Source organism: Octopus sinensis, linkage group LG9 (genome assembly GCF_006345805.1).
Source record: "Octopus sinensis linkage group LG9, ASM634580v1, whole genome shotgun sequence".
Lineage (NCBI taxonomy): Eukaryota > Metazoa > Mollusca > Cephalopoda > Octopoda > Octopodidae > Octopus > Octopus sinensis.
In genome coordinates, this window is record NC_043005.1 from 15,301,155 (window position 1) to 15,313,167 (window position 12,013).

The 12,013-nt window shown below is 36.7% G+C and overlaps 1 protein-coding gene across 2 annotated transcripts in view; it reads right to left on the minus strand.

Annotated features, from left to right (window-relative positions):
• Positions 1–2,631: 2,631 nt before the first annotated feature.
• Positions 2,632–12,013, minus strand: part of LOC115215597 (E3 ubiquitin-protein ligase arih1l) — a 67,404-nt gene continuing 58,022 nt past the window's right edge. For both annotated transcript variants that reach the window (XM_029784817.2, XM_029784816.2), the window contains exons 12-14: positions 9,494–9,670; positions 6,362–6,474; positions 2,632–3,244 (exon numbers count right to left, since the gene is read on the minus strand). In XM_029784817.2, the coding sequence (XP_029640677.1) occupies positions 3,160–3,244; positions 6,362–6,474; positions 9,494–9,670 (375 nt within the window). In that variant the 3' untranslated portion in view covers positions 2,632–3,159. The remainder of the gene's footprint in view (positions 3,245–6,361; positions 6,475–9,493; positions 9,671–12,013) is intronic.

The window sequence follows — 12,013 nt, forward strand, 5'->3', positions numbered from 1 at the left end:
CAACCATCGCACAAACAATAACTCTGAGCACCTCTTCAAACTCCACCCATCTAACACCCGTGGACATATTTACAAAGTAAGAAAACAGCACAGCTCCCATGACTTTCAGAAACATTTCTTCACGCTGAGAGTTGCTGAAGCATGGAACAAACTGCCGACATCGGTTGTTAGTCGTCGGAGCACTGCTTCCTTCAAGACTTCCATGCTTCCTGAGATTCGCCAACACTACACTTGATTTTTTCCCCTCCATACACCCAGACATTTCTACACTACTGCATGTACTTTATATGCACTTTCTGACAAGTTGTGGTACACCTGAGCACTGTATACAATAATTTCATTATTATTATTATTATTTAAGAGCCTGGTTCTATTTTGCTGGTCAGAGAATTATCTCCCTTTGATTGCTCTCATTTTACAACTTGAGCTGTTAATCCACTGTTGACATAACCAGCTTGAAAAATAGTGAAATAAATTTAATATTTTCTCTAGGAAACCATAGGTAGCTGAATTTCAAGTAGTTTTCATTAACATATTTAAATAAATAACATATTTGGTGAAGCCTAGGGTTTCAGTTAGGACCGACCAAATAAATTGTTTACACTCGTTTGGTAGTGAGTGCTCTTTCATCTGATTGTTACCATCTATGTATGTTTGGGTGTATGTGAAGGTAATTTCTGGACACAAGTAATTTACAAATATAAATTACACAAATAGGAAAAAGTGATACTTGGTTACACTTTATGTTAAGCAGAAAGAAGGTGAAGGTTGGTGAGTGAAACAAAGTTTTGTTTCTTTTTTGAATAACAAACCTGGTGCCTTTACAGTAACAGCTGGGTGAAGCAAAAACGTTGTTCCTATCTTGAGGCAGAACGATATATGAACTAAATTTGAACCCTCAAACCAACCATCAATATCAGTCCAGAGTGTTAACTTGTAGATATTTCATTTAGTTACCTAGTTGTTCTATGCCCAGTTTACTCATTATACAAAGTATTCACTGGTAGTTTTTTCATCACCCAGTTCACTATGTACATCATCATCATTTAACGTCCGTTTTCCATGCTAGCATGGGTTGGACGGTTCAACCGGGAACTGGTAAGCCATGGAGGCTGCACCAGGCTCCAGTCTGATTTGGCAGTGTTTCTACAGCTGGATGCCCTTCCTAACGCCAACCACTCCATGAGTGTAGTGGGTGTCTTTTACGTGCCACCAACACAGGAGCCAGCGCAGGCTGGCAAATGGCCAGGATCAGTTGGTGCTTTTACGTGTCACCAGCACTGGTGTCTTAACTACAATTACCATTCGAATTTTTGATGTAGATGTACTTGACTCAACAGGTCTCCTCAAGAACAGTGGGTCACTCTACAATCCAAGGTTAGCACAGCAGGCTGTCCTGTGAGCATGAACTCACTTCATTGTTCATAAGTAGTTCTGTAACATATAACCATTCATTCTCTTAGCACACTTTCCATTCTGAGCTGGGGTTGGAAAATTTGACAGGATCCAACAAGTCAGAAGCCTGTGTCCAGTTCCAAAACAGAATACTGGAGATTGACACAGTCCTGTCAACCACCCCAACTCATGCTGCATGCAATACGGACACTACATAACAATTCACCAAATGACCACTATAAATTTTCTGTCATTTCTTTTTCAACATACAATAGGAATTTAAAGAAGATAATAATAGCCATGGACATAATAGGTGAAGGCATGGCTGCATGGTTAAAAAAGTTCTCTTAGGAACTCAACAGTTTGGAGTTCGCTCCCACTGTGAGGAAGCTTTGAACATCATCTGTAGTTGTGGATTGATCGATATTTTTTGAGTAGAATTTGGTACACAAACTAGAATAAGCTTGATAAATTTGAGTGGGCGTGTGTGTAAGTGCATTTTTTTTGTATTGACATGCACTGACTGTAAGCTGTCACCATTCATACAAACAGTATTGTTAGATTGCAATTTTCTGTGAAAACATGTCCTGTACGTTCACTCTCCAACAGACTGAAACAGAATACTGACTGGAAGCGAGTATTGGCAACAGGAGAGGCATTAGGCCACAGAAAATTGTTTTAAATTCTTGTCTTACGATGGGTGACAAGAACATGGTGCAAATCAAGACATTTTAAGTTGTAATGTACTTATTTTTATTCATTATTTTTGACCGCCACGACTGGCCTCGTGCCGGTGGCATGTAAAAAGCACCATCCAATCGTGGCCATTTGCCAGCCTCATCTGGCACCTGGGCACGTAAAAAGCTCCCACTACACTCACGGAGTGGTTGGCGTTAGGAAGGGCATCCAGCCGTAGAAATATTGCCAGATCAGACTGGGCCTGGTGCAGCCTTCTGGTTTCCCAGACCCCAGTTGAACCGTCCAACCAATGCTAGCTTGGAAAGCAGACGCTAAACAATGATGATGTCTGGCCCATGCAAACAGGGAAAAGTAGATGTTGACATGATAATGACTGATGAATATCAAAACAAGAATAACATTAAAAACAAAGAATCAAAACTGAAACATTCTGACTTCTTGTATTTTTAAAATTTTTTTTTATTTATTTAATTGTAGGAATTTCTCTTTTTTTTCCTTTTTGTGATAAAATGTCTTTTTTTTTTAAGAGTTCAATTTTTTTCACATATTAGTGTATATTTCTTTGAACAAATCAAAAAAAAAAAAAGTCCCAGCTTATTCAAAGAGAATACGGGACATTTTGCAACGGTCAGTTAAGTTTCTTATCAGAATTTCTTAAGCACAACTGAAAATAACAGCTCTCAGGATGACATTCCAACTTCATAACATTTAGTGGACAAAGTGTTGGTTGGTTTGGTTGTTATTGTTGTTTCTGTTCATGTTTAAGCAATAATGATTTATTTATTTATTTATAAGTTTTAAAAAAAAAAAAAGGAATTTTCACATTAGGATACAAAAAATGTTTTACAGTATGATGAATAGAAACCCAAATTTTTTTTTTTTGAAATTTGTTTTTTATTTTTTTTTTTAGCAATATTCTGATAGGTCATCATTTTAGCATTCTTTGTACTCTGATAAGTTGCTATCTGTATAAATATATACATATATATATATACATATATATATACACACATACATATATACATATATATATAAATACATATATATGTACATACATATATATATTTAGCATTCTTGGTACTCCCATAGGTCTTTTTCATAGCCTTCATGGACATGATCTAAAAGTACTTTACGTCGACTTTCACAATACCTGAAACGATAAAATGTAGATTAAATTTTTTTTTTTTCAATGTAAAATAAAATAAGGATTTCAACTATGGACCACAAATTTGTATTTGGTGGTATGATTGTGTGTGTGTGTGTGTATTTTTTATTAGTTTCAGTTTGAAAGTTGTAGCCATGGCCATGCTGGGGCACCACTTTGATGTCTTTAGTTGGATGGACTCCAGGACTTATATATGTACATTCATGCACAACAGACTTCCACACAGTTTCTGCCAACCAAATTCACCAACGACACTCGTTCTGGGTGCCATGCAGTGGGACTGAACCCATATAGCCAATTATATATATATATATAGTGAATATTCCTTGTATTGTTTGTCTTGTACTCTGTTTTTTCGTTGTTAAAAAAAGTCTGTTTCCTTGTTTGATTTTATGTTTTCGTTTCTCGTTGTGTTCTACGTTTATTTGTGGTGTCCTGTACATAGATGTAGGTATGTACATATATGTATGCATGTTTTATTTATTAAATTGTTATTTTATATATATATATATATATATATATATATATACACACACACACACACAAACTAGTATACCCATGTCATCAAGAATGCCAAGTTTTATTAATGATAGAAAATGGCACATCAACACAATGGGAGAAATCACTGCTAAAGGTCAGCAACCTAGTAAATAAATGTACATACACAGAATTGAAGTAATTAAAAACTCAGACACACTTGTACCATCTCTGTTGATGTATGAATGTATATATATATATTTGTATACACCTATGGATGTGCATACGTATGTGTATATGCATGTGTGCATGCATGTATGCTCGTTTACATTTCTTAGATTGATGAAATCAGCAAAATTTGAAAAGGGCAAGCATGGAAAAATGGACTAAAAAGAATAAAATGAAAGTGTATGCGTGTGTGTGTGAAACTGATAAAGTAAATATAATTTATGATAAAATTTCAGTTTAATTCGGAATAAAATGCATTTTTCAGAGGAAAATCTTCGACAGTTATTTGTATGCTTTACTGCCTCTGATTGTCACTCACCCCCACTCCATTTGTTGCTTTACACATTTTCCCCCACAAAGTGTGACCAACAGGACACACATTGTGCTTCATTATATATAAAATATACAATACTGAATATTACTCAAAATTGTATATATTTGAAGGTACCGTGTTTGATGGCATATAAGATGCATTATTTTTAGGAAAAAAGAATAAGACCAAAGGAAATCATCTTGGGTCTGATATGTGAAGTTTTAATGCACTTAGAAATATTTTTTTCTGAATATGTACTGCTGAAATTGGGGCGTCTGTCTTTTATGCTATCAACTATGGTCAATTCTCCCACTCCACTTAAAACTGCATGTGGCAGAACCTTAGTTTGGGCTTAAAACTTGCAGTGTACACACACACACACACAGCATCTAATATGCCAATAAATGCTACACATATTGTTAGTTAATCCAGAGTGGCAATTTAAAAGTACAAGTTGGCTGTTTGTTCTGAGCACAGACTATAGAAATTTATTGCTATGATATCTATGGCTCTAAGACTGTACTAGCAACTAACTGAAACTGCTAGCTGCAAACAGTATGAAAAACAATGAAAAGCAGCATGCGACTTATGCACAGACGAAAGGCTGAAGCTAAAATAGTATAAAGCATAAAAGGAGCATACTACGTAGGTTACTACTTCAACAAATATATACTACGAGCAAAATGCCCCCCCCCTCCAATGGACGGTGCTGAGTTGTCAAACATTTAAACCAAATTTTCTCAAAACAACTTGTCCAACCATCCCATAGGCCTCCCCTTTGAGAAACACTGATTTAGCCTAAATTTGAGACTCCAGCAAAAGAAGAAGTAAAGATAGACTTTTTTTTCTATTCCAAAGAAAAACGATTTTATTCACACAAATATGCAACCGAAGAGTTTAAAGTACCAGTAATGATAAGGCTGTTGACTGGGAGTATGGCTTTATCAATCGCATTCTCACCTGGAATCGATTTTTGTAATTTTTTCAGGACTTATACACGCCCTGATACTGTGAGTATCTACATATCAAATCTGAGCGCAATTGGATGGAGGATGCCCGAGATCCTAGAAGACAGACAGAACGGATTTTATATAATAGATACTACTGAGCTTATTCTCTGTCCTGTTTTAACATTTAAATCCCGCCCAAATTTGACTTGCTAAAAACAGCAGCCAAATTTGCTCACATTGCACCTCACCATCTTAGAAGAAGGAAAAAAAAGAGGAAAGACACAATGGACAATATAGTCCTAGATATATGAAAAGATGGAATAGCCAAAGCTAAAACACTTTGGTAATGGGTTTGTTCAGTCAGATCTCAGAGCTAAACAAGAGCAAGAAATGTTGATGGGATCTGATGTGTAGAATAGTAGGTACAACAGAAAGAGAAAATTTTACATTAGAGGTCAGAGGTATTCTACTGACTACTGTACATGTAAGAGGATGGAGTGTAGAACAAAATCTCTGTTCTTAATCTCTTATGATTTAGACTGTAAACCCTACTCAGCAGCTGCCTCAAAATTCAACTATGACCACCACCGCCTAATGTAGACACTACATAAAACTACATCACACACACACTTTGGCCCAGCCTATTTGGTGTTGCTGATTCAATTCTAACTTATTTGACATCAGATGTTTTAATGTTTCTCTTCTTCTCCCCCAACCGCATCCCTCTCTTTCTGCTTGTGTGAGAATATTTCTTTTCATGTGTGTCAATTGTGTCCAATTAATAAATCATGTCTCCTGTCTCCTTTGTCCAATTAATAAATATAATGTCTTGACGTTAAATGATGATGATGATATATATCTTTCCTTCTGTATATACATGCATTTGCCTCCAGGGCCAAAATAAGCTGACTGTGCAGTTAGCCGTGCCAAATCGTCTGCATCCAAACAGTTCTACCCAATTACCATATTCTTCAGGCTCCTATCAGATGACATTGATACCACTCAGTGGTTGTGTAAAGGGACACGTGATACAAATACTATACAGTGGCTAACCCAATGAACCCCTATGATATAACATTGGGACTATGTGAAACTGTCAGTAACATCGGTGAAATCCAACACAAATATCATTACCTATATTTATCTTGCACTTTCTGTTTAATATCTGCTAACATGTCTGAAGTGATTTCTCGTTCTAGATATTCAGAGAGCTGTTCAGTTGCAATTTCTAGATCCTTTTGATTTTCCTGCAAAGAAAAAAACAAACAAAAAACTCAAATGTAAACTCTCATATAAGAAATACAGATGAAAAGGATGTTTGTGAATAGTTTGAAAGAAAACTGTACAAGAGACAAAGCCAATTGATGAAGGTGTTGATTAGAATTTTTGGATTGAAAATAAAAGCTACATACACAAAACCAAGATGATTGGTGATGTTATAGACTTGTCCAATCCATGCCAGCATGGAAAAATAAGTATTAAGAAGCTGATGATAATAAATTATATAAAGACAGAAGGATAAAGAAAATTGTGATACCACATAGGAGGCAAATCATCTTTTAGTTCATGACTCGCCACATTACTGTTGCTGCTGTTGTTATACACAACCAGAGCCACTTTGCACTGGTTTCAAACATAACACCATACACTATTGAGTAGAGCTAATTTAATTATATAACAGTTTTGAGAGATAATTCAAAACAAAAATATTTCACAATACAAACTAAGCAAAGCACAAACACACACACACACACACACCCTTTCCTTTTCTTGCAAACACTTTGTCCTGCTGCTTTAGTGCTTAGAGGTAATACTAAATCATTGAGGAGATATTTAGATATTTGCATGTGTCCAAGAGCCTGCTACATGCTTGGCAAACCTTTTCAGAAGTGGGGAAACTGTTCCCCAGTTACCCACAATCAATGTAAACACAATGAAAAGTATGTTGGGAGAGACTGTTGAAATCATAGAGTGTTAGCAGCATGTGCTGTGTGCATGAGGAAAGATAAAGGAGCCTCTCTGTAAGATTTGTCATGAGCAAGGAACAAATGTTTAAATTCTTCTGGATAGGCAATAATGATGGTGTGGGTAGAGTATGCATACAATCAGCAGAAAAATGTGTAAATAAAAATGATCAAGAAAGAGTGAGTAATAGGATAATAATGAAGCTTGAACTAGTGTTGTGACATTTATCTGTTTACGCTCCACAATTTGGACTGATAGATGAACAGAAATACTAAGTATGAGGCCTTCATGAAGGCTACAGCAATGGACATTTTGGACAGCACTCTGATGGATTCCATGGTGTGCAAAGAAGCATGGGTTCTAAAATGAGGAGAGAAAGCCGCAGGAGTTCTGTGGTGCCAATGACATGATAATCTCCAACACTAATTTCAGGAAATAAACCAATTTTTGATCACTTATGAATCTGGTGAGCACATACACCAAATACATTTAATTCTCAGTAGGAAATGAGATAAACAAATATGGTTGTGAAATAAAAACTTTCCCTGGTGAAGAATATAAAACCTGACATCAGTTAGTGAAAAACAACTTCAGATTTGAACTAGGAAGACTCAAAAGCAGAAACTTTCAGAAGGGAAGATATGGAAGCTTAAAGAACCAGCAAACAATCGGAAGTTTACAGAAATGCTAGTTGAAGCATTTGATGATAGGCAGGAGGAGAGCAGAGAAGACAATTAGAAGTTCCTGCTGAGAGCTACAGACCAAGTCTGTTGCTGGTACTAGGTTCCAGCCAAAACTAAATGTTGGAGTCACAGCAACAAAGTGACAGGCCTGGAAAGACAGAGAATAGAGGCAGCAGAGATTTATATCAGGTTGCTAGAGGGGAAGCTAGGTGACAGGTTTACTTAGCAAAGAAAAAAGGCGAGAAGTTTGACAAATGTTAGATGACATGAAATGCACCAAATTACACAGCAAAATACCAGAACCATGATGTAGGTGAGAAGTGTGTATAAATGGATAATGGTACACTTGCACTTGGTCTTTCATAAGACCACTGCTTTCCCTCTTTTCTTTCAGAAACACTATTAAGCGTGGAGAATGCAGGGAACAAAAAGAGTCTTCCCAGCATGGACACAACAAAGGGTGCAGCCATTCTTGAAGATAGTAGTATATAAATAAAGTAACTAAGGCTATGAAGGCAAAGAAAGCCTCTCCTCAGAAAGCATTCAGAATTACTGCTGGAATGCTTAAAACATCCTGCAGAACAGGATGTGGACTAGTTATCATATAGTCAGCCAGGTTGTGCAAAGTGCCATATTCAATGACTGGATAGCAGAATCATAGTAAACTGCTACAAGAGCAAAGGAGATGGCTTAGAGACAGGTAATTACAGAAGCATCAAATTGTTGGACCAAATAATGAAAGATGAAGAAGAAAGATTATAGCTTAACTGATTAAGGAAAGAGTTAGTCTGGATGAGATGCCTTCCTCCTAGTGAGACATTTACAGGAAAAGTACTTAGCTAAGAATAAGCTGTAGCACCTAGTATTTATCAAACTAGAGAAAGCCTTTGACAGAGCCCCCAGTTTGATGACTTGAAGAAAGCTAGGAGTAGGCAAATAGCTTGTGTAAACTATTGAAGCCATGTACAGGGGTGCTGCTCGCAATGAGGATAGTGACAAATTTAGTTTGCAGATAATGATTCAGAGCTCAGTTCTCTTCTATTTATCATAGTCTTACCATTCACAATGGAAGAGTTTAATGTTGAATGACAATGGGCACTCTTATATACTGATGACTAGGAGAAATATTTCAGCATTTGACAGTGATAGGTGCTGCCTCTGGGATGCAGCATTAGAGAGTAATAGAGGAGGTAATGTCAGTAGCAGTAACCTTGATGGTTTAAAACCAGAAGTGTTTTTGCAATGAGCGTGTATGTGTACATGGTGGTCAGGCTGGATGAGTGCAGAGATTATTTTGGAGAGATTTTACTAGTGTATGCAGTACAGAGTTGGTTGGAGAGTGTTTAGTTGTTGAAGTACTGTTTACAGAGTCATTACAGTTGGAAACTAGAGGGAAGGAGGAGTCTGTAAAGTTTTCAAATGCACTCAATAATACATGATTACTAATATATGTCACACACACACAGAGTAATACATGACTAAACTTATAAATCATTATTAAAAAGAAGATAAATAAAATGTTAATCAGATTACAACGAAAAACACTGAAGAAATTATTTTGCTGCATAAAGAATTTTCAAACATTTGTAACTGAAGAAATGACAGAGTTGTTACTTACTTCAAATATAATGGACTGGTTATTCTTCTTTAAATAGAATGCAAAAACATAAGTGTACATAAGTGTCTGGCGACATTGACAAAGTACATCTACGGCCTTTTTAAGGAACTGGACTTCAATCCAAGACATGTTATGCTGTTGCATCTCTTCCATTTTTACCTTCACCAATGCATACAACTAAAACAACAAAACAATGATATTTATTGAAAAAGGAATTCTTAGAGGTACATGATACGTTAACATACACTAAGAAAGGAAACCTCAAACTGAATAGTCACCATTACTGCTTCGGTCCCAGAGGGGTTCAAGGACCACAGCTTGCTTGTAAATTTCAATTTTACTTTGTATTCATTTCTTTACTACCCACAAGGGGCTAAACATAGAGGGGACGAACAAGGATAGACAAAGGGATTAAGTCAATTACATTGACCCCAGTGCGAAACTGGTACTTTATTTATCGACCCCGAAAGGATGAAAGGCAAAGTCGACCTCGGCGGAATTTGAACTCAGAATGTAGCGGCAGGCGATATACCGCTAAACATTTCGCCTGGCGCGCTAACGTTTCTCCCAGCTCACCGCCTTCAATTTTACTTTGTATTTTATAGTTGGATGTCCTTCCTAACACCAACAATTTTACTGGGTACATTTTTTTTTGTAACTCAAACACTGGGGAGGTTATGTTCTGACCCCCACACAGTTAATGGGTGCATTTTACAGTGGTACCAGCACTAGAGGCAATAGGAAAGAGAGTGGGATATATAGTGAGGATAAATGATGTCAATAGCAAATAGCTGGGATGGGGGTATAGGTAGGGTGCATCTGATGAAGATTATTAAGCATGTGTGTCATGGCAGATAAGAAATATAAGAATGAAATGGTACAAAGAGTTGATGAAATGGTCAGATAGCTGAGGAGTCATTCTGACTTGCACTGGAAGCACTGTACAGTGAACAGAAAAAAATTAAATCCGTCTTCTTTAGTCACACCACAGTGTGACACAGGATGGACTGACAAGTGTGTGCATGAGAGATGACCAATAAGGGCATAGGTGATAAAGGGACATATGATAGTTTAACCCTTTAGCATTCAAACCGGCCATATCCGGCCAAAATAGTCCTTGTTTTATCTTCAAATCAGTCAGATCTGGCCTCTCACACCTATCCTACAATGTCATTTTAAAAACAAACAGTTATATCATCGAAATCTCGAAACTATATGATAGTGCATGATGAATTCAGAATAATGTAAATCAATAAGCATTACATTTGTTAGATTAATGGGAATGCTAAAGGGTTAAAGTGGTTGAACTATTATCCACAGAGTGGACTCAGTGGATTTTACATGGCACTAGCACAAGTGAAGTTAGTTTTGGCAAGATTTTTACAGCTGGATGCTCTTCCAGACGGCAACCATATTACAGTGTGGACTGGATGCTTTTAACATGGCACCAGCACTGGTAGGGTAACCAAGTAACTCACAAGACAAGGAATTATGAGAGGGTCAAGGCATTTATGTCAGAAGATGAAAGAGTGTAACAAAACAGACACAGCAGCCTTGGGTAGATTTTCTACGTGGCTGACTCCTGTCAACCATGCATGCATGGAAGACGGATGTTAAACAACAATGATGATGATGATGATAATGATTAGATTAAGACTAAATTCAAATAAATTTACATCTCTCTAGATAAATATTTTATTCTTCAATTCAAATCTGTTTGCTGATGCTAAATGGCAACTGCTTCCTATGTATGAAAGATGGATAACAGTAAGCTGGTCTGCCATCAAATTGATCTCCAGTTTCCTCAGTCGCAGGCCAAATCTTATGTTCTTGCTGATAAGATACCCAAGGTAATATTTTCATTTTTCTAAATGATACTGGAACATAAGCAAATTAACTTGTATTGCAGCGTAACTAATTTTCACCATCTTGGCCATCAGATGTAAGGTCTCTGGCTAACTCAAATCAAGCTCCTTCAAAAAGAATCCAGATACCTGCTGGCGGCATGTAAAACCAAAAGATCCAGTCTGTTGAGGCAATACTACCTGGGTCAACTCCTTGTCTAGTATTTGTAATAGACAAAAGTGCTGTTTTTAGAAGAACAGTCAGCTTGTATGAATGTGGTGGTAGTGATGAGGGAACTCTGCAAAAATGAAGAGACGTTTGGGATGGAAAATCTATCATCATTTCAACATCTACTTTTCTGTGCTTGCATCGTTCAGACAAGAGTATGTCGAAGCAGTCTCGTCCAACCTGATGCCCTTCATGGGAAGCAATAATCTCCCAGTCTATTGAACAATAAACATCCATGGCATATTTTTACACAGAGAACTTAGAGCCTTTTAGCAGGAAGGGCATAACTCAGTAATATGTTCTTATCCAACCCATGCTAGTAAAGGACAATATACATAAAATCAAATGACTATATATATATATATATATATATATATATTTTCATTCAAACACACATTCTCTTCCTTTTATCTACTTGGATTCTGTTTTTTGAAAAAAAAAAAACCT